The sequence below is a fragment of the Ochotona princeps genome, chromosome 5, assembly GCF_030435755.1.
Source record: "Ochotona princeps isolate mOchPri1 chromosome 5, mOchPri1.hap1, whole genome shotgun sequence".
Taxonomy (NCBI): Eukaryota; Metazoa; Chordata; class Mammalia; order Lagomorpha; family Ochotonidae; genus Ochotona; species Ochotona princeps.
Window position 1 is genome coordinate 106,784,370 of NC_080836.1, and position 22,766 is coordinate 106,807,135.

At 54.4% G+C, this 22,766-nt stretch overlaps 1 protein-coding gene across 4 annotated transcripts in view; it reads left to right on the forward strand.

Moving 5' to 3' along the window:
- UBE2F (ubiquitin conjugating enzyme E2 F (putative)) overlaps positions 1-18,439 on the forward strand; it is a 40,418-nt gene extending 21,979 nt beyond the window's left edge. For all 4 annotated transcript variants that reach the window (XM_058665192.1, XM_058665194.1, XM_058665193.1 and 1 more), the window contains 6 exons: positions 3,497-3,564; positions 9,086-9,156; positions 13,174-13,231; positions 14,219-14,251; positions 17,157-17,219; positions 18,173-18,439. In XM_058665192.1, coding sequence (XP_058521175.1) covers positions 3,497-3,564; positions 9,086-9,156; positions 13,174-13,231; positions 14,219-14,251; positions 17,157-17,219; positions 18,173-18,223 — 344 coding nt within the window. In that variant the 3' untranslated portion in view covers positions 18,224-18,439. The remainder of the gene's footprint in view (positions 1-3,496; positions 3,565-9,085; positions 9,157-13,173; positions 13,232-14,218; positions 14,252-17,156; positions 17,220-18,172) is intronic.
- Positions 18,440-22,766: the final 4,327 nt, after the last annotated feature.

Below are 22,766 nucleotides of genomic sequence, written 5' to 3' on the forward strand. Positions count from 1 at the left end.
TTCACAGAACTACCTTGAACCTTGGTCAGAAACCCGTTGCTGTGTGTGCAGGCAGTAGAGCTGTCTGCTGGACTCTGCGCTGTTAGAGGGATCTCTGTTTATCCTTGCGCCACTGCCAAATTCTTAATGGTTGTGGCTTTTAAGGCGCATACTTGGAATGTGTGACCGAAGAATTCCCATGCTATAAGTTGTTTCAGATAGTCCAGTTCATTGACTTCCATAACATTCTGTGAAGGGCTGTTGGGGTCTGACTGACTGCGTTGACCCCCCAGGTGTCTCCAGGGGCAGAAATGACAGCAGCCTGAGCCTCCCAGTCTGCGAACCGAGAGGAAGAGACAGCCGCGTGATGCCTCAGTGGCTAAACCCTCACCTTGCAAGCAGCAGGATCCTTGGTGGGCCCTGGTTCATGTCCCTGCTGCTCCACTTTCCTTCCAACTCCCTGCTGTGGCCTGGGAAAGCAGCAGCCTTGGGACCCTGCACCCATGTGGGAGAGCTGAAGGAAGCTCCTGGCTGCTCTCCTCCTCTCTGTATATTTGACTTTGCAATACAAATAAATACATCTTTAAAAAGGGGGGTGGTGTGGCGTGCTGGCCTAGCAGCTAAAGTCCTCCCCTTGAACATACCGGGATCCCATATCGGCACCAGTTCTAATCCCGGCAGCCCCACTTCCCATCCAGCTCCTGCCTGTGGCTTGGCACCCTGTACCCACATGGGAGACCCGGAAGAGGATCTGAGCTCCTGGCTTTGGATCGACGCAGCACCAGCTGTTGGGGTCGCTTGGGAGTGAATCATTGGATGGAAGATATTTCTGTCTGTCTCTCCTCCTCTGACTTTGCAGTAAAAATAAATAAATCTTAAAAAAGAAAAAAAGAAATGCAAAGTTCCCTCCCATAGCTTTAGGTCTGCTGTTAGGTCTGTGATGCGTTTTGAGCTGACGTTGCGTGTGAAGTGGGTCAGGGTCTGGTCTCTCCCTGTATTTGGCTGTCTTTTCCCATTGGATGACTTTGGCGCTTTGGGACTCTGCCTGACCCTGTGTGTGAGGATCTGTTTCTGGATGTTCTTGCTGTTGTTTATGTCCGTGCTTATTCAAATGACACTGTCTTGGTCGGTGTGGCGCTTTTGCAAACCATGAAATCCCGTTAGAGGACCCCTGACTCCTTCAGATTTGTTCTAACTTTTCAAAAACTACTTTGGCTATTCTTGATCCTCTGCCTTTTCATATATATTTTAGAATCAGCCTATAAATTCTATGCACAAAACCTGCTGAGAGTTTGATAGGCATTGCACTGAAACCCATGCAGATGAATTTTGGGAGGATTGTGGTCTTAAATTTTGCATCTTGCGACGGGTGAGTGTGGCTGCCATCCCATTTTCCAGCAGTGGAGCTCTCACTGGTGTTGGGATGGCGGCTTGCGTCCTGCCTTCAGGCCTAGTATCTGTTTTGTAGCTTGCTGGTGAACTTCCCTGTAGACCAGCCCACTGCGCCAGGCCCACTTTAACTTTTACTTACATTTTTTTTCTGGGGCCTGATACAGTAACCTCGTGGCTAAAGTCCTTGCCTTGCATGTGTGACATTCCTTATGGACGCCGGGTCCTGTCCCAGCTGCTCCACTTCCCTTCGAGCTCCCTGCCTGTGGCCTGGGAAAGCAGCAGAGGACGGCCCAAAGCCTTGGGACCCTGCACCCACGTGGGAGACCTGGAGGAAGCTCTGGACTCCTGGCTGTAGATCAGTTCAGCTCCAGCCATTGTGGCCACTTGGGGAGTGAACCAGCAAATGGAAGATCTTTCTGTCTCTCCTTCACTCTGTATATCTGCCTTTTCAGGGCCTAGCGCAATAGTGTAGCGGCTAAAGTCCTCGCCTTGAAAGCACCAGGATCCCATATGGGCGCTGGCTCTAATCATGGCGGCCCCACTCCCCATCCAGCTCCCTGCTTGTGGCCTGGGAAGGCAGTCAAGGGCGGCCCAAAGCCTTGGGACCCTGCACCCTGTGTGGGAGACCTGGAGGAAATTCCTGGCTCCTGGCTTTGGATTGGCTCAGCTCCAGCTGTTGCAACCACATGGGGAAAATCATTGGATGGAAAATCTTCCTCTCTGTCTCTCCTCTCTGTATGTCCACCTTTCCAATAAACACAAATAAATCTTTAAAAAATCTGCCATTCAAATAAAAATCAGTAAATCTTAAAAATAAATAAATAATAAAATAAAAATTTTTCCTGGGCTCAGCACCATAGCCTAGTGGTTAAAGTCCTCACCTTACATGCACCAGGATTCCATATGGGTGCTGGTTCATGTCCTGGCTGTTCTACATCCGTTCCAGCATCCCTGCCTGTGGCCTGGAAAACAGTAAAGGACAGCTCAGAGCCTTGGGACCCTGCACCTGTGTGGGTGCGGACCCAGGGGCATTGGGGAGGGATCTAGGAACTAGTATCTGCTACCCATGTGGGAGACCTGGCTGTTGGGGGCCTCCAGGGCTTTTTAAAAAACTTGTTTTAGTGTTGAAAACAAATGATATTTCTATACTGTTAAACTGGAAATAAACATAGTATTATGGTCTAGGTAATCCCAACTTTAATTACTGAGTGAGACGCAAATGATGATGTAGTCTCAAGAATCCTATAGTAGAAATACAGTTTGTTTAGGAACGATCTCTTTAAGGCTGACTTGATATTTTCCATTTTATGTAAAGAGTTGAGGAGAGTTACATTTAATATTAGTTGTTTTCAGCAGTAAGTAGGGGGTGGAGGAATCAAATGGTCACTTCAAGATTGCTACCTATCAAATTTGCAATTCTGTAGTAAGTTGGTTCCTTCTTGTTGGAGTGCCCCTGCTGGCAGCCACACCAACCGTGTTCCTGAGGCCAGGCTGTGCAGGCAGGGCCCTTGATGTGGCATGTGCCAGGGCTGGGCCCTGGATGCTTTGTGCACACCACTAGCCCCATTTCCATTGGCGATGGTGTCTGTGGTGGTGTTTGCGATGTCTCCAGGTGTGGAACGTGCGTGGCAGCTCTGTCACTAGAAGTCCCTCTGTGGTGACTGCCTCACAGGAGAGCAGCAGCTCTGTCACTAGAAGTCCCTCTGTGGTGACTGCCTCACAGGAGAGCAGCAGCTCTGTCACTAGAAGTCCCTCTGTGGTGACTGCCTCACAGGAGAGCAGCAGCTCTGTCACTAGAAGTCCCTCTGTGGTGACTGCCTCACAGGAGAGCAGCAGCGAGCATCAGGGCCCGAGTTGCATTAGGAGGGAGTGCTGATGTGCCCGGCAGAGTGGGCTCTTGGTTCCCGTGTCCTAGAGAGAGCTAGCCGGCCTTCCCATGGGGCCTGAGCCCCTCCTTGATGGCGTGCGACAGGCGGTGACTGGAGCCATTCTGTCCATGGTGGGCGGGGACTCTCTAATGTGCCAAGAGAGTGTCTTTGCTATAGCCTAACATAGTATTTGCTTTTGTTTCCTTTTTTAAAATTTGTTTAAAGAATTATTTTGCTTTGTTTTGTGTTTTTGATAGATGAGGGTTACTACCAGGGTGGAAAATTCCAGTTTGAAACTGAAGTTCCCGATGCGTACAACATGGTGGTGAGTAGCCTGCATCGGCACCTCGTGGCCCTCCCCGCTGGGTGCCCGGGACTGGCCATGCTGCTGCCAAGGAACCTGGCAGCTGCCCACGTGCCTAGTACTCCTGTGGCGGTGTCATTCATGGCAGCATATGTCGTTTTGGTAGAGAAGTAACTTAATGACAGGAAACCAACATGGGCAAGGCCAGGGCAGGGGCAGTCACTGCCGGGAGGTGATGAGGCCAGGTCAGCTCCTGGCACGTCTGGTTTGGCCCGGAACCAGGGGTGTTCTGGAAGATAGGACGGGAGAGGTGTGGAACCGTGCTGCTGGTGTGGAAGTGAGAGCTTGCAGCCTGTGGGAGGCACAGACCAGGGTGATGAGTGAAAAGCGGGGTCAGGTGGGGGTCCTGCTGGGCAGAGAAGCCAGGGAGGAGTCAACCACTCCACCCATGCGAGTGGGCTCTTTGGACTGTGGCTGTGCCTCAGGAATGTGTGTGGCCGGGCCTGGGCCCCTTCCTGGGGCTGTGTCCTCACAGCGCACCAGGCACACTTCGTGGCTGCATCTGGACTTGGTACGAAGGCAGACCTCTATGGGCCCCTACGTTACCAGTTACTTCTGAAATGTAATTTATGTGGGTGGGGAAGAGTTAGTGATCCAAGAAGAAATTCAGCTCTTACGCAAAGGCAAGAAATAGACATTTCAGTCTGCCCATGTGTCTGTCGGCTGCCGGACGCAGGGCGTGATGCGGGAGGGCCTGCAGGGCTGGCGACTGGGCTTTGTAATCCTGCGTCTCCGCAGCTCAGGGAGTGGCATGTTAGCATCGAAGGGCGAGGACCCGCTGAGGTGTGCACTGGCCGGCGTGAGGCTGGTTCATGACGGGCAGAGCCCTGCCAGGATCCTGCAGGGCGGGTGCGGTGCTGGGAACCTCTGTGGCTTCCTCATCCTCCCTCGGTGTCAGCGTTCAGAGGCTAAAGTTAGAAACACACCCGAATGGTGAATTGCTGGTGCCAGTCGGTGCCACATGCAGACGTGTGGGTAGTTCTGTGTCATCTGTGTGTGGTGTCTTTAGGTTGGACCTCGTTCCTACCCTGCTTTGTCCCCTTCTGTCCCCTTGTGTCCACTTCTGTCACATTCCAGCTCAGCTCAGTTTCAGCTTCCTGCCAGTTCAGATCCCGGCAGGCAGCAGCTGACACCTCAGAGTGGTGGCTTCCCACCACCCCGTGGGTGACACGGCCTGAGTTGTCGGCTTCCAGCCTTGACCCAGCTAATGCAAGCATCTGTCTGTGTCGGCATCTTCATCGTCTGTGTCTCCTGCCCTCTGCTAATACAGTCAGTTTTTGAAAAGGTCCTCGTTTCTCCTCCTCCCCATGCTGTTGCCCCTTAGCCCTTGGGTGGAAGGCAGCATTGCTAGGGACAGGCCCGTGTGTGTCGCCGTGGCCCTCAGCAAGCAGTCTCCAGGAGCTTGTTGGATGTCAGACTTATCTGCGTGCCATGTGACATCGGTCCTTGCTGATAGAATCCCCCATCACGTCTTCTCCCCGGATTGGGAGGTGCTGTGCAGGAGTCGGGCTTCCAGGGCGCGGCTCACAGCAGTGCACGGAGTGGCAGTGCAGAAGGGACAGTGGAGAATTCAACGCACACAATGGCACATACAGGCTGCAGGAGCAAGTGTGGAGGCCGCGTGCTCCCCTCCATGCTGGCCAGGCCGTGTCGGGGTGGTGAGGCCGCGTGCTCCCCTCCATGCTGGCCAGGCCGTGTCGGGGTGGTGAGGCCGCGTGCTCCCCTCCGTGCTGGCCAGGCCGTGTCGGGTGGTGAGGCCGCGTGCTCCCCTCCGTGCTGGCCAGGCCGTGTCGGGGTGGTGGAGGCCGTGTGCTCTCCTCCGTGCTGGCCAGGCCGTGTCGGGTGGTGGAGGCCGCGTGCTCCCCTCCGTGCTGGCCAGGAGTAGTGATGGAGGCCCCGTGCTCCCCTCCGTGCTGGCCAGGAGTAGTGATGGAGGCCCCGTGCTCCCCTCCGTGCTGGCCAGGAGTAGTGATGGAGGCCCCGTGCTCCCCTCCGTGCTGGCCAGGAGTAGTGATGGAGGCCCCGTGCTCCCCTCCGTGCTGGCCAGGAGTAGTGATGGAGGCCCCGTGCTCCCCTCCGTGCTGGCCAGGAGTAGTGATGGAGGCCCCGTGCTCTCCTCGGTGCTGGCCAGGAGTAGTGATGGAGGCCCCGTGCTCTCCTCAGTGCTGGCCAGGAGTAGTGATGGAGTAGTGATGCCTGTGAGTCACTCAGAGTTGCCGTGTCTGCAGTGCTGCTCTCTGAGGAACACTGTGGGTCTGAAGATCGTTCTGTTAATTTGTCCATGAGCCCGAGCACTGGCTCAGCCCTGGGATGCCTGCAGGGGCTGGGACTTGGCTGACCTAAAGCCAGGAGCCAGAAACAGCCCACGTGTCTCACTGGGTGGCAGGAAGCTGGAATTAGGAGTCCCACCCAAGCCCTCCAGTACAGGGTGTGGGTGTCCTAACTGCTAGACACCTGCCTGGGAAAACGCCCGCGTTGGGAGTGTAGGTCATTCTCTTCAAGCAAGCTTTTAAAAGGAAAATACGTCTTTGATGCCCCCCCACCACTGTGTTACGCTCCATCCCAAACTTCTCTTTGTTGTTTTGTTTTGTTTTTCCCCTTCCTGAGCTTCAGCTCTCAGTGAAACCTCCTTCATGTTTTCTTCTGAGTCCTAGAGGCTGAAGTGATGAGTGACCTTCAGTGAGCGGTGGGATGCCAGCCTTGAACCTGATGCTGCAGGGGCAGCCGGGGCAGTGATGTCAGTGGTGATGGTTCCTGGGGGTGATGGGGACAGCCGAAAGGGCGTGTGCCTCCGCCCTGGGGGTGCGCTGGCCAAGTGAGCCGAGGGGTGTTATTTGGAGTTCCATGTCTTTAATAAGTGCGGAGTTAAAATAGTTCCCACCTAGTGGCTATGCATACTTTCACAAGCCACTGGTATGCCCTTTGCCCTTTTTGTCATTGGGGTATGTTATTTTTCTTTAAAAGCATATGAAATTTTTTTCTCAAAAGGCTCTTAGCCATGTTGTATTTTCCTCGTTTTGAATTTTGCCTTTTTTGTTGTTTTCTAATTTTTTTTCACTGCTGTAGTCAAACCTTTTTTTTTTTTTTTTAAGTATGCCTTTCATATGAGGAAAATGCTTAAAGCAGGGTCTTCACACCCAAGGTAGTCATCTCCATCTTCCCCCAGTCCCCTTCGCCTTGTCTGCAGCTGTGTTTATCTGGGCAGAGCTGTGTGTGGAGATCTGTGTCCTCGCAGCAAGCAGCCTGTGGTCCACTGAATAGGCCCTGGGGCTCCCACGCCCCCAGTTGCAGGCTGTTAAACTCTAAGCTGTAAGGTTGAGAGGTCGGGCACACCAGGACCCCAGAGGGATTTAGGAAGGTGCAGGCCTGACTCTGAGCCTGTGCTTGTAGTGGGCATGTTGGCCTGTGTTCTGGCACCACTGACAAGTAATGGATCCGTGTTGGAAGTGACGTGGAAGGAGGAAGGGGGAGCAGCTGTCTCAGTGGAGGTGTTGGGGCCACAGTTCCCGCAGGTCCCCTCAGGCTCTGCACTGGAGTGAAGGTCACACCTTGGCTCTTCTGTCTACAGAAAAGCATGTGAGAGCCTGCAGGTGATGTTCAGTCTTCAAGGGCACAGCAGGTGCAGCTCTGGAGGAGATCTGGATTTCGTGGTGGTTTGAAATCAGGAAGAAAACTTGAGTGTTGAAAGTGTGCTGTCTTCATAGCAGCTAAAACATGACATGACAGAATACTAGAAAAAGTATAGGCAACGTTTGCATGGTGAGACATTTAAGTGTGATGTCAAAGAAAAAATTTCTTTACAAAGTTTTTTTTTAAATCATCTAGATCTCAGAAAATGTAACCAGAATGCAGTCCCAGCTGACTGACAGGCTGCCCCGTGTGGTGGTTCATCCCCGTGAGGCTGTGAAGATCTGCCAGTTCACCTCAGTCCGGCAGGCCTTGTCAGCCAAGCCAGGGTTCTGACAACAGCTCCCTCTCCCAGGGCTAAGCGCAGTGAACGGCGTGGCAGGGAGTGTCACTGGCAGAGGGTCCGGCAGCGAGGAGTGGCTGTCGCTGCTGCTGTCAGTGCTGCAGAGTGAGGGCAGGTGCTGGAGTCCAGCTCCAGCTGAGTTCGGAACTCAAGAAGGGTACGTGGATGAGGCGTAAGGAAAATAGACGGACCACTAGGATTCCATGATCATCGTGGACAATGCGAGAAAGCTATCCGCTTTATTTATACAAAAGCAGTCAAACTCTGGCTCAGACTTTTACATCATGGTCAAATGGGTGTTTCTAAGGATAATTCTGCAGTTTGTTTTACCTAAGGCAGAATGTTCTCAATAGATGGCACCTATTAATCAGTAACAGATTCCTACTACAATCCTCATTCTACAACTTAGTCTTGAATCAGTTAAGGGAGGAAAGACATGAGAGAAGGAAGGACCTGAAGATCAAAGAAGGAGGGAAAGAATAGATGCCCTGTACCCCTGGGGACAGAACACCCTTGATTGGCCTATGGTCAATGGGGGAGGAGGATCCTAAGCATAGGTTCCCACCACACCTGGGGACAGAACACTTGGTAGTAAACATTAACTCCACAGAGGCAGACAGTGCCTAACTAAATTACAGAGATCTCAGTGAGGTTGTCTGGTGTCCATGCAAAGGGAGGTGGAGCTGCCTTCAGGGGGTGTAGAGACATCTGCTGGGGCCCTGCCTGCAATGGAACAATACTCTTCACACCTTCCTGTCTTCCACACCCATCACACGGACCCCAGCAGGCCGGCTTGTCACAGATCAGCAGGAGACAGTGCTCATTCTGCTGCAGAGACAGACAGACATGCAGGCACAGGCTGGGGGGCCTCATGGCATGTGTGCCTGTGTCGAGACAAGGGAAGTGGGAGAGGGGAGGCATAGCTGCCCAGCTCACACGTAATCGAGTCTGTTGTGTACTGTAGATGCATATTTAATGTGTGCACTACACATATTTATTTATTTATTGTCTCCTCACAGATGGGTATGGGTTGCTTTAATAGAGAATGCTAAAGGAACTTTACCCAGACAAGTACACTCACACAGGATGTTGCTGTACTTTGCTGTGTTCTTGTTTGCATTCTCCATCCCATCAGACAGTGTCTGTAACAGCGGCATCCAGCCCATGGCCAGGAACTCACAGCCACGGGTCAGTGTGCATTGATTGGGGCTGGAGTGTGGGACCTGAGGATGCAGTTGCACTGTGCACTCACACTGAGCCTGCGGCTGGGCTGGTGGGGGGGCCCAGGCACCATCAGCTGCAGCACATGCCGGCAGGCTCATGGACAGCCTTACCCCGTCCCATGTGGGCACACACAGGCCTGTGGAGCTGAGTAACTGATGGAAGCAGTGTGCCAACTAGAGCACCTCCCAGTCAGTCACGGCCCTCCAGACACTGCGGAGGGTCCGGGGAGGCCACGGGTGCAGTGTGAGCTGTAGGCACTGTTGTCATGACTGTCTCTTTCTGTTGCAGCCTCCCAAAGTGAAATGCTTGACTAAGATCTGGCACCCTAACATCACAGAAACAGGGGAAATATGCCTCAGGTGAGCTCTGTGTGTGTGTGTGTGTGAGAGAGAGAGAGAGAGAGAAAGAGACCTGCATACCCTCACAGAGGCTTCTCAGGGAAGATTGAGAAACATAGCCAGCATGAGGAAGGCTTGGGGCTGAACTCAGGGGCTGCCAGGGCCCTGCTGCTTACTCCCCCGGCCGCTCCAGGCCAGGTGGTGAGCGTCCTCTGGCCCCCGTAGGGGCCGGGCCCTGCTGGTTTTCATCTAGCCCGCCATGGGGTCTTTCCTTCTCTCTTGTGTGATCAGCAGTTGCTGCCTTTCCCTGTAGCTGATTAGCTGCGAGGAACCTGGCGTCGGGCTGATGGATGCATTGGCCACCTGTGTGCGTTGAAGGCGTCCCCTCTGACCCATGTGATCTTGGCGTATGTAGCACTTGGGCAGTCCCTGTAGCTTGGATTGACTGTCAGGGACATTGATTAGCTCTGAATTTGGGTCCTGCACACAGACACAACTCAGAAGGGGGCAGCTGTGTCCCCACAGCAGGTTCTCTTCCTTCTCACGGTGTAGGAAGGAATGATGTGAGAACTACACAAGCTGGGCCCCCTGACGTGTACAGTGGGTCAGTTCTTAGCACCTGTTGTGTCAGCTTCCCACACGAAGAATGCTTGTTGGAGTCGGCTTCTGGTCCAGCTCCCTGCTGAGGCACCTGGTCTCCCACTCAGGAAACCAGCCTGTGGCTAACTCCTGGTTCCTTGATGTGGCCTAACCCAGATGTGGTTACTGTGGCCACTGCGGAGTGAACCAGACGGAATTCTCCGTCTCTTTGTCACTCTGCCTCCCAAAAGTACAAGTAAATAAGAACAAAATTCTAGATCGCGGTCCCCTTTTCAAGTGTGTTAGTACCTGTTTTACAGGTGTTGCTGCTTTCCTTCATGTCACCTCATTCAGTTACAAGACAAGTTGTACGCGTCATCTTTTGGAAAGTGCTTTGTTCATTTGAGAGCCCAAGAACTCCCATCTGCTGTAAACGTCAGGGCTGTACCTGGGAGCTGAGAACGGAGTTAGGTCTCCCTCCTGGGTGGCAGGGACTCAGCTGCTTGAGCCATGCCTGCTACCTCCTTAGGTCTGCAACGGTCGGGGGCTGGACCCAAAACACTGCAGTGTGCGGTTGGGTGTCCTGACCAGCCTCGTTGGGCTCCACCTCTTAACGGGCGTCGCCTCGGTGCTGGGGTGTGAAACTGCATCTTCATTTGCAGGCTTGAGCACACGTGGCCGTTGCCCCCGAGGCTGGGCTGCGAGCACACGTGCCTGGTGCCCCCGAGGCTGGGCTGTGAGCACACGTGGCCGTTGCCCCCGAGGTTGGGCTGTGAGCACACGTGGCCGTTGCCCCCGAGGTTGGGCTGTGAGTGGCTGGGCTGTGAGCACACGTGGCCGTTGCCCCCGAGGCTGGGCTGTGAGTGGCTGGGCTGTGAGCACACGTGGCCGTTGCCCCCAAGGCTGGGCTGTGAGTGGCTGGGCTGTGAGCACACGTGGCCGTTGCCCCCGAGGCTGGGCTGTGAGTGGCTGGGCTGTGAGCACACATGTGGCTGGTGCCCCCGAGGTTGGGCTGTGAGTGGCTGGGCTGCGAGCTCGTGTGGCCGTTGCCCCCGAGGTTGGGCTGTGAGTGGCTAGGCTGTGAGCACACGTGGCCGTTGCCCCCGAGGTTGGGCTGTGAGTGGCTGGGCTGTGAGCACACGTGGCCGTTGCCCCCGAGGTTGGGCTGTGAGTGGCTAGGCTGTGAGCACACGTGGCCGTTGCCCCCGAGGTTGGGCTGTGAGTGGCTGGGCTGTGAGCACACATGTGGCTGGTGCCCCCGAGGTTGGGCTGCGAGCTCGCGTGCCCGGTGCCCCCAAGGCTGGGCTGGCCCCTCTGGGGAGCTCACCACAGCTCACTCCTTGTGCCACCCCACCCGCCGGTAAAAGTAGGCCCAGAGCAGGAACTGCTGTTGTCATCTTGCTGCCATCTTTACAAACTATTAGCAAAGGAAGGCAGGAAGTAGCAGATTAGTGCCTGCTACAAAAGCTAGAAACCTTAGAGGAAAACAGTGTCAGATAAGTCCCAAATAAAAGTTAAAAAACAGACCCACAAAACTGAGAAAGGATCAATGAAATTGGCACCTTTGGTCCAGAAATAGTAGTCACCAACTATTATGGAGAAGATGGACAATTCCTTCAGGTAAATGAGGAGAAATCCAGGAGGCCAGACCCCAAGATCTGACTTACATTGCCAGACTGGCAGCCTTCCCGTGCGGCTGGTCCATCGTGTCCCTGGCTGGCCACTTGTGCCGTTCGTGATGACTGCCAGGCAGCATTGAGTGGCGCAGGGGCTCCACAGGAAGTATAGGCCATCCCCAGTGCCCGGTAGTCCTTCCCTCTTGAAGAGGCTTGCTCTGGCATGTCGTCCCTTGGGGGCTGCCTGGTCCCTTCTGAGTGGAGCACAACACTGAGCACTTGTTCTGTGACTGCCTGCTGATCCTGGGGGAGCCCCTGTCCCCTGCCTGGTAATCTGGTGGCCAGCAGTTAGCTGAGCTCCCGCTGTGACTGCCTGCTGTTGAGGCCAGGCTGAAATTTTGGCACCCCTGCTGGCCGCTTTGCTGGCAGGCCATGTTTGCACCCCTCACCTGCCTCAGGATGCAGAGCCCGCGCTCTGGCTGTGCCATCCACAGTAGCTGACCCAATGGAGGAACAGGTCGATGGAGGAACAGGTCGGCTCCCCTGAGCTTGCTTGCTTCTGATCCATCGGGACATGCTCCCTACTGCTGCGGAGTGGATCCTGCAGGTGAGAAGGGCAGCAGGCAAGTCAGCAAGCAGGTATCCAACTACAGTGGAGCTGTCGGGAGAGGAGGGTGTGCCAGAGCAGAAATGTCCCCATCCTAGAAGCAGGCTGCCGGATCCTCAGAGCCGCCGGGGTGGATCGACGGCTCCCACTGCAGCTCGCGGAGCTGTGGGACTGCATGATGAGAGGCCGCTGATACTTGTAGGGGGGAGGAGGCCCGCTCAGTGAGATGCATGGTTTGGGTTTTCTTTTCCGTTTGCAGAAAAGCTTAGGAATGGTTGTATTTTTTTCTGATTGATTTCTATAGGCAATTAATTAGAATTGTTTTGATCAAATTCTGTATCTAAATTGACATGAATTTGAACTTACAGAAAAAAACTGCCACAGGTAGCAATTCTTGTGGCATATAATACCCAATATTCACATGTCCACAGATAGAAGCCACAATATAATATGATTCAGCCAATGTAAAAGTATATTTTTATGTCCAGAAGGAAGCCGTCAGTTTTGAAAGTGAGCGGGAGTACAATGTGCATTTACCGTTGCTAGAACTGTCCTGGGAGTGGTGCGGTCAGTCGGCAGCTCAGGACAACCCTCAGCACGGCCCGCAGCCCAGGAGCCGCCCTAGGTGTGGTCTCCCGCCCGCCCACCTTGGGATGGCTGTGCAGAACTCTGCCTTAATCTGCTTTGATCCTCAAGTTGATTTTCTACAAGTGTCACCTGTTAGGAGTTTGCTTCAGTGTCAGAAACTCATGTAGTCCCAGGACCCGGGTGGGCTGGGCTTGCAGGCCTGTCACTCGGCAGGACGGGAGACGATGGTGCTGCCTTCGTGGCTGGTTGGGGGCAGTGGTGGCACCACAGAGGACCGTGCCTGGCCCACGCACTGAGTGCTAAGCCTCCGTTCTTCCTCTTGTCATCATTTTCTGAATATTTTGATGACAGAAACCCTCTGTGTGTTGTTTTAAGCATGTTGTCACACATACACCACACTCACACAAAGCTCCTGTGTGCAGAGCTAAGAGCTCTGTGTGCCGTAACTAGATACCAGGAAGGAGGGTGTGTGAGTGTGTGTGTGACTCCGCTTGAAGGCGGAGTCAGGACACTGAGGTGCCATGGCAGGGTTGTCATGGACGATGGCTCTCCCGTGGTCACAGGGAAGATGACAGGCCCTGCCAACCTGTCCACAGCCGGGTCTGGGTAGACCTCTGATGCTGAGAGCTCTGCTTGTGTCTGTTGCAGTTTACTGAGAGAACACTCGATTGACGGCACTGGCTGGGCTCCCACAAGAACATTAAAGGTAGGCTCAGAGCATCTGGTGAGTCCCTGACACAGGCGTCTCCCTTGAGCGCCCTGCTCCCTCCCGGTGCTGCTGGGCCAAGCTATGACCCTGGTTGGTTCTGTTTGGGTGAGAGTCCTGGTTATCGCCAGGTACCTGCCGGAGCCACAGTGACTCAGCTTCCACCATGCAGGAAGCCTCGAGGTCCTTATTCAGCTGAGACGCCTTAAGCCGTCCTGGACAGCACACATTGGAAAGGTGCTTGCAGATGGTCATGTCCACCCCCGCAGCTCGTGAGAATGTCCAGTGTTGGACATCTTGGAGGGAGCTGTTGGCACTGGGCCGTCATGCAGCCGTGGCCTAGCTCCCCCTTCCACCATGGACATGGGGCCTGGTCCGCTCTCCAGCCCTCCCCGCCATCCTGCCCTCTCAGGCCTCAGCCTCCTTGGTGTCCTTCCCCTTGAAGGTGCCACTGCTACCGAGACATGGCTCGTGGACATGCCCAGCCAGCCACCCATCCACACCGCGAGTGCTGGCCCTGGATGTGGGATGGGGGCTGGGGGTGGTGGCCGGAAGGGAGCGCAGAGTGGACCCGAGCATGAGCTGATGAGGAAGAACCTGTGGTTGAGGCACAGTTGGCGGGTCAGCACAGGCAGGAAAGTTGGTGCTCAAGTGCATGTCATGGACATCTGCCGCTTCGTTCCTAAGCAAGCTGTGGCGGCGTTGTGTAGATTCAGTGGAGCTGTGGGTCATAGGTTCAAGGTGACTTTGAACCCTGGGGTGACAGCAGGTGGAGCCCTGCCCACCCAGGCCTCACCCACCCTGGGAAGGCAATAGCTGTTCTCTTCCGCCCTACACCCACTGCCTGTCCCTGCACATCCCGAGCTGGCGACTACACTCACAGGGCGGGCGGCACCTCCAGAAGCCGGGCTTTCATATGCTGTGGTGCTTGCTTAAAAGACTTGTGCACAGGAGCCTGAAACATTTCTGTTTTCTTTCTTATTTCAGGATGTTGTTTGGGGATTAAACTCTTTATTTACTGTGAGTATATTGGTCAGAATCGTAAGTTTTTACTTATACGGAATTCTGCAGATTTTACACATCACCTTCAGAAGAATTTAAACACAGAGCACACACATGTGATTACCTCTCTTGGCTGTCACTGTAGTCAGAACAGTGAGGGGCAGGCATTGTGGCAGAGCAGGTTAAACCACCGCCTATCATGCCAGCACCCCATGTGGACACTGGTGTGAGTCCTGATTGTCCACTTGCGATCCAGTCTCCTGTGTGTGGCTTGTGAAAGCAGGGGAGGGTGGCCTGCCACCTGAAACCCCTGAACCCATGTGAGAGACTCAGAAGAGGCTCCTGGCTTTGTGTTGGCCCAGCCTTGGCCTTTGTGGCCGTTTAGGGAGTGAACAGTGAGTGAAAAATTGTCTGTATCTTCCAAATAAATAAGAGAAGGACAGCAGGGCAAGGACTGGGGCTTCACAGCAGTGTTGGGGGGTGGCTGCCTCTACCCCGGCCCCAGGCAGAGTCCGTTGCTTTAGCCTCTTTGGTGAAATAAGCATTGCACTGGCCTGTTTCTCACCACCCAGTCTCCTCGGTGTCCTGGTTTGCGTGGTGTGGCGTGGCCATCCAGCCTTAGGGCTTCCCATGCACTCTGACCCTTGGCATTGTGGCCAGCAGTGGGCTCAGCATCAGGCTCCGAACCACCAGGCTGATGGACACCCTTGATTAAAAAAAAAAAAAAAAAAAGATTTACTGATTTTTAACCTTTATTTTGAAAGGCAGATTTTTACAGAGTGAAGAGAGGAAGAGAAAGGTCTTCCATCTGCTGATTTACTCCCCAGATGGCTGCAGTGGACCAGAACTGAACTGATCCAGAGCCAGGAGCCAGGAACTCTTCTGGGTCTCCCACTTGGGTGCAGGGTCCCAGGGCTTTGGCCTGTCCTCAACTGCCTTCCCAAGCCACAAACAGGGAGCTGGAAGGGAAGTGGAGCAGCCAGGATATGAACCAGTGCCCATTTGGGATGCCAGCACTACAGGGTGAGGACTAGCCTGTGCACCACCACACCAGACCCCGTAATTGTTTGTTCCCCATAATAGAGGTTCAAGGGTCTGCCTGTGGGGAGGTTTTTTTTTGTTTTGTTTTGTTTTGTTTTGTTGGTAAAGCCTAAAGTCCCATGAACAGCCCCTCAGGAACAGGTCACCAAGGACAGCCAGGCTAGCGTAGGGCAACCCCATTGGTCGGGGTCCTGTTCTGCTTGCCCCAGGGCGTCATCTGAGGGCACTGTATTGTTTTATCTCCTTTGGCAAAATAAAAGTGGCAGAGCCCAAACTAAGCTGCCAGTCCTTTTCTACTTGTGCCATCTCATCTGACAGTACTGAGTGGACACCATAACGCAGGGGAGACTCCCGGATCCCCCGACCCTGGAGGGTAGCACCAGGGACCCGAGCTGACCCTCCTGGCCCCAGGATCCCCCAACCCTGGAGGATAAGCACCAGGGACCCGAGCTGACCCTACTGGCCCCAGGATCCCCTGACCCTGGAAGGTAGTACCAGGGACCCGAGCTGACCCCCCGGCATCCAGGGATTTTCCTTCAGTCCTCTCTTAGTCCTGTCTCCTTTTTTTTTTTTTTTTTTAATTGAAGTAGGAAAAATTTTGCTTAAACCCTGCCTTGCATCTTCCGTTTGAGAGCCACAGAGCTGGTCACAGGCCCTGACAGGATCCGCTGCCATCACTGGCCTCAGCTCCCTGCCTGCCTGGGCCTCTCTCTGGATCCCGTGCTGTCTGCCCCAGGGCCTCAGCCAGAAACAGGTTCTGACTGGTGACCTGGTGTAGGGACAATGGTAGGATCAATCCTGGCTGCTTGGCCATCTTGTTCTGGAGGAATCCACACATGGATTTACAGGTTGCTTTACTTATGATACATTATTGGTCATTTCCCGTATTTATTTCCCAATCAGGAATATTGTCTCCAATAGAAGCTAGCCTGGAGAAAACGGTGGTTGTAGTGGTCTGTCAGGTGGGAATTGCTGGGGTCGTGGCTCTGCCCATGCAGGGCCTGCCGAGAGGCATGGGCAGCCCTTCCGGGGAGGGCGAAGTCAGGGTCTGTCCAGCTGTGCCCAGGCCCCATGACTGTCCCTGCTGGACTGGGTGGGCAGCCTGGGAGGGAGGCCACAGACACAGAGAAACCCTGGGAAGGTCAGAGTGACAGCTGGACCCCCAGAACAACTGCCAATCATGCGATGAGCTAAACGAAGAAACATTTTACAAAAAAGGAATTTTTAGTTCAAAATCCTCATGGCGGTTGTTCTCCAATGATCAGAAACAACATAGGCGCAGGCATCTGATGCCAGTGAAGCTGCCTGGGACACTCGCTTCCCACATGGAAGTGCCTGTGCTCAAGTCTCGACTCCTTACAATCCCAGCTTCCCGCTGATAGGAACCATGGAAGACTCCGGTGATAGCGTAGTGCTTGGGTGCTAGGTGGAAGACTGGATTGGGTGCCAGGCTTCTGGCCCAGCCCTGGCTCTTACAGGGCAGCGAACTAAGACATGGCAGATCTCCCTGTGTCTTCAGATTGAGAACAGAAAATCGGAAACAAATGTTGTGGCTGTTTTCTGTTCCCAGCAAACCTAAAACAGCCATCTTTCATTCAGCATCCTGGGGAGAGACCCCCATGTCAGCCTCCCACCAAGGAGCCAAGTTCTCAGGGAGAGACCCCCATGTCAGCCTCCCACCAAGGAGCCGAGTTCTCAGGGAGAGACCCCCATGTCAGCCTCCCACCAAGGAGCCGAGTTCTCAGGGAGAGACCCCCATGTCAGCCTCCCACCAAGGAGCCGAGTTCTCAGGGAGAGCCTCCCGCAGCTTGACATGCCAAACAAAGAGCTCTGAGCAGAAAATTAGATTCCTACCCGTTTACCTTGAGTTTCTCTCTCTAAGGATCTTCTGAATTTTGATGATCCACTGAATATCGAAGCAGCTGAACACCACTTACGGGACAAGGTGAGTTGGGCTATTCTGGGTGCTCCTAGGTTGGGGTGGGGGTGCGAGTCTGGAATCTATAGCAATTTATAAATGAGGAGTTGGAATAAATGGGTGTGTTACCCAAGGTCAGAGAGGAGATACTCACTGATTCCTAGTAGAGTTCAGGACGGGAACCCAGTACAGGTGATGGTTCCTTGGTCCCAGCACAACTCTTAGGAGAGGGGGTAGCATGGTGCCCAGCCCACCACCCGGCTGCTGCCCATAGGCTACTCCCACAGGCCACCACCCTCTCCATATGTTTTGTGCTCCCGGTGGAAAGGGCTGGCAGAACTGGAGCACGTGCCCTCTAAGGACCGTGGCACTCGGGCAGCTGCGCAGCATGGATGGGCCAGAGCAGTGAGGACAGGGACCCAGCAGCCGTGCACAGGTACAGGAGGTGGAGAGTTCCAGGACGCACTGGCTCTTTGGGGACAAGAGACCCCAGGACAAGCTTGAGGTACGACCACCTCTGAGAGGGCATTCCTGCCCCTGTGGCCTGAGTGATCCTGGGTCCACAGAGCTTGTCATCGCCGGAAGCTGCTTGATGCCAGGGGTTGGCGCCCACAGCATGCCCACCTGCTCTGCTTACTGTGGACCGCCCCCCAAGGCAGGCTTACATGTCCATGAAGGGCAGGCAGTGAGTTCCTGTTTGTGGTCTGGAGAGTCTTGACCTGTGAGGTTGGCCCATCTGTAGAGAGTGGGTGGACAAAGTGCCCTCCTGCAGTGCCTGCTGCTCATGTGTGTGCCCCAGCCCAGTGTCTTGCAAACAGCAGGCGGCAACTTGCTGGGGAGGGTGCTCAGAATGCCAGGTTGTCAGTCATTTTGCCACATGATGCCCAAGGCTAGGCTGTCTACACAGGGCCTTCACTTGGGTCTGACCTGTCTCTGAGGCCCCTTCTCTCCACTCACGCTCCTCTGCCCTGTCTGCACAGGAGGACTTCCGGAGCAAAGTGGACGACTACATCAAGCGTTACGCCAGATGACGAGGAGGAGTTCAGGCGCACAGCATGTGCTGCCATTGGAGCGACAGTGTGTCTCGAACGTGAAGCAGCCCACGGCAGCCCCTCCTCCCCGTCCTCACGCTCCCTCTCAGGCCCCTGGACTGTCCCCGTCCTGTGGCCGTGTTGTCCTCAGAAGATCAGCTTCATGACTGCCCATTGTAGATGGAGAATGCAGCATAAATACAGCAAGAAAATGTGTTTGGGCTTCTAAGGCGTTGTCTGCTTCCCTTAACATGTTCACTGTTGAGACACTGCTGTGTAGGCTGTGGGGGAGTGGAGATGTCCTGCCCGAGTGACGCTGGCCGAGTGCTCAGTGGAGCTGCAGACGGGCAGGGAGAGCCGGCCACAGACTGACTGGATCCCTTCTCGTAGCCGCTGCCTCGGATGCTGGCCCCGCTCCCAGAATGCAGCCTTCACTGTAGATCTCTTACTGAAATGCATATTTTATTTAATGTAAGTATATTTTGGAACAGATTTGTAATTTGTATTTTTTTTTAATTCTAATTTAGTTTCTATTTCCATTGTGTAGAGCAAAAGCAAAGTTACTGAGTCCAACACCTGTTAGGGGGAAATATAAAGAAAGTGGCAGACATCGCTTCTCGGCCTTTTGGCTAAGCCCAAGTGTAGACTGTGGCAGACACACTGTTCATTCTCTCTCAGCGCAACCAGAGTCAGAGGTCCAGAGCTCTCTGACGCTACATCTGGATGATAAAAATAAAGACAAAAATGGCAGGGCCCTTTCTCACATGCTGTCCAAAGGGACTGGCCAGATTGGTTCCTGTGGCGGGGGTTGGGCTGGCAGGAGTGGGCCTTGGAATCCAGGAGGAGCCACTGCTTTACTCCAGAGCTAGCCGAGCCAGGAAGTCGAGGGCCAAATAACATGTGGTTTGCTTTGCTTCCTGCCTCTCATGCTCCAGTCTGGCTGCCAGCCGCCTTCGACCCCTGGGCTCTCCCACCTGCGCCTTCTCTTCACTGACATTCTGCCTCGCTGTGGGTCAGGCTCGTGCAGATCTAGCCCTGCTTTCCATTGACAATGAGCAGCTACTCCCATTAGATGGGAGAGTGGTCCCCTGCCGATGGGCCGCTGGGCTGGTGCAGATGAAGTGGGCTGTACCTCACAAGGGCTGGGATGGGTGCTGCCCGGGACACGCACTCGGGGGTCTTCTGCCCAGTGGGTCAGAGGCCAGCAGCCATCCTGCCCCCACGAAGGAGTGCCAGCACATTGCAGCTGCCTGGCTGTGGAGTGGGAGGTGCTGCTGGGGCTTTCTCACCAGCACCTCCGTGGAGCAGTGGCAGCAGCTGTCCAGTGGAAGTGTTTATGCAGGCCAGGAAGGGGTGCTGTCTGGGCCCCACTGAGGGCAGTTGAAGCAGTTGTGAATTCTGGCTCCAAGCATTGCAGAGTAGAGGATGTTTTGATAATGATCAGACAATAAGTATTATTAAAAAAAGAAGAAGAAATAGACGTGGTTTTACTTGAAAAGTAAAACACTTTAAAAAGTGTCTTAAAAAGTGTTTTAAAAAGTAAAACAAAAGGTGACAAAGATCTTCCATCCACTGGTTCACTCCCCCCACACTCACGTCAGCCAGGAGCCAGGAGCTTCTTCTAGATCTCCCATGTGGATGGATGCAAGGGCCCATCCTCCACTACCTTTCCAGGCCGTACTAAAGAGCTGCATGGGAAGTGGAGCATCAGGACTCAAATCAGCTCCCATATGGGATGCTAGTGCCACCAGAGGGTTAACTGGGACTCGCCATGCCAGCCCTGAGAATAGATACTCTACAAGCGACATTTCCAGGGGACGGTCCTCTCCTGCCTGGTGGAAGCCCCTCGGTGTTATTTGTGCCCTCCCGCCTTGGGAACCACCCAGACTTGCCCTTGTGGCCCACAGGACTCCCTAACCTCTGGGCTTGGGCTTGACGGCTCCCCTCCTCAGAGCAGCGTTTCTGGCTCTGGTCCCAGTGCTCCAGCTAACTTCTGATCTGCCTGGAGCGCCGCCAGATTGGCCAGGCCTGGACGTGGCTGAGCACGGGCAGGCCAAAGGGAGTGGAGCTCAGCCACCTGGTGAATGCCCAGCGCCTGGGCTTCCTGCTGCCTGCTTGGCTCGGGCCGTATTCCAGATAGTCAGTGACTCAAAGGCTTGGAATTTGCTGGTGAGTCACCTGTGTTTCAGTTGCTAGGTAGACCCCCTAAATCAGCAGCTTGCACCTTCCCCCAGACAGCAACAACTGTCTGTTGCTCGTCCCCCTCAGAGGATGTGTCGCTGCAGTAGGGAGGTTCGCGCACACACTCGTACCTGACACGCCTGCAAGGAACTTGGAAGGTTGAACTTTCCAAAGCCCATGTCTGTTTCCCCCTGGCCTCAATGTCTCTAGGTTTCACTTGCTTGTCTGATGTGGTACGGAGGCTGCTCACAGGATTCTGGGTGGGAAAGACTGATGAGCCCTCCTGCTAAGCTCTGGAGGTCAAAATCAAACCAGCAGGCCAGACTCCCACGCAGTGATGGCCGCCCACACAGCGGCCTGTCTGCAGTGAGGGACGCTGCTCTGCCCGGACCACCACCCCTCTGGAAGTTGATCAGCTGTGGGCCCCTGGCCCTGGCCTCGCCTGTATCAAGCAACAGCCTCCTCACAGCCTCAAATGGTTTACACACGGTCCCGGTGACCACCAAATGGAGCAGGCTTGTCACCGGCTGCAGCCTCAAGCAGATGCCTCTTCCACCGAGTCCCCGTTATCCACTTAGACCTGGGTGCTCTCCTGGTTTGCTACATCTATGCAAGTGCTCTAAGTTCACTCTTGCCTTAGAGCTTAGGTGGCAGATGGGGCACACCCTGCTCCTCCTGTGGCCCTCCCCAGCACCTACACCCCATGGCTTGCCCTGGCTTCCATCTGTCACCAATATTGATGCCTTTTTGTTGTGGCTGTTTGTTTTTTTCAAGAACTTTGGCTTGGAAAAGAGTTTTTAAAAAAACCAAACAACCGGGCCCGGTGCGATAGCGTAATGGTTAAGGTCCTCACCTTGAACGCCAAGATCCCATATGGGCGCCGGTTCTAATCCCAGCAGCTCCACTTCCCATCCAGCTCTCTGCTGTGGCCTGGGAAAGCAGTCCAGGACGGCCCAAGGCCTTGGGACCCTGCACCCGCGTGGGAGACCTGGAAAGAGGTTCCCGGCTTCAGATTGGCGCAGCACCGGCCGTTGTGGTCACTTGGGGAGTGAATCATCGGACGGAGGATCTTCTTCTCTGTCTCTCCTCCTCTCTGTGCATCTGCCTTTGCGATAAAATAAATAAATCTTTAAAAAACAAAGCAAACAGCAGTGAAAGCATGTGGTGACCAGGCATTGTTGAGAATTACTGCTTATGTTGAGTTATACCAAAAAAACCCAGCTTGGGGCTCATTTGTTTTTATTACCAAATCCCTAAATATTTTCAGCTTGTAACAGGGCCAGTTGGATGTGACAGAACGTGCTACTTGAGTTCCAATGCTGGAGGAGGAGAGAGCTGTGGGCAGCTGACTTGAGCTACCTGCTTGTCATGGAGCTCCAGGTACCACCCTGTACTTTCCCTACTGGATCACGTAACCCCAGTGTGCAACCTCATGAACCTTAGCGTCTCATCGGCCTGTGCGATGCATGATGCTGCACAGAGCAAGGCTGTGTTGTCCTGAACCACTTGTTAGTGACAGTGTCCTTGCCTCTCACCATGCTGAGGTTGGGTGTGCTGCCATGGGTAAAGAGCCTTGTTTCTTATTCCTAAAGGCTTCCCCTCCAGTATCTGCTTCCTGGGAACAGTGGGGCAGGAGACACACACTACCAGTCCAGTAACAGTGCTGACAGAAACCGTGGTAGGTGTGGGGGAAGAGCTGGCTCCATACCTAGGTGGGACCAGAACTCACCCACTGCCAGAGAGGTGTCGTAGCACAGCTGGTACACCCTGCTGGGTTCACCCAGACCAACTGCTGCCGTAAGGACCCTGGTCCCCGAGTGGTGGTACGTCCTCACACAAAGTCCACTCGTCTAAGAGCAGCTCAAGTGCTGCTGCGATGAGCTCCTCTGTGCCTCCAGCAGCGGGAGGAGATGCCACCTGCTCCAGGCCTCCAGGGCGAGCACCGCTCTCGCGAGCAGTCCTGCCTCTCCTGGGAGTCCAGGGCTGCCTTGGCCTTCCACAGTGTCCGCAGAGCTAACTGCAGAGAAACGCCAATGCAAGCTGCTAGGGACCTCAGCCGTCATCACTGACAGGTACAGATCTGAGTAGTTTGCTGTGGGGGAAATGAATGAAACAGCATCCAGGAGACAGGATAATTCTGACTGGGGATGGAAAGCCATGTGTTGGGGAAATGCAGCGAGTGGCCCCTTTGGCTCAAGACAGTCTCGAGTAGATGGCTAATGTGAAATGGCAACAGACACAGCTCTGAGAAGGAGCCGTGTGGAGACTCCACGGCTGCTGGGAGCAGGACCAGCTGGTGCTGAGGCATGGGGCAGGGATGTGGAGGCCAGTGTGAGGACTTTAGAATGCAGAGGACAAGCAT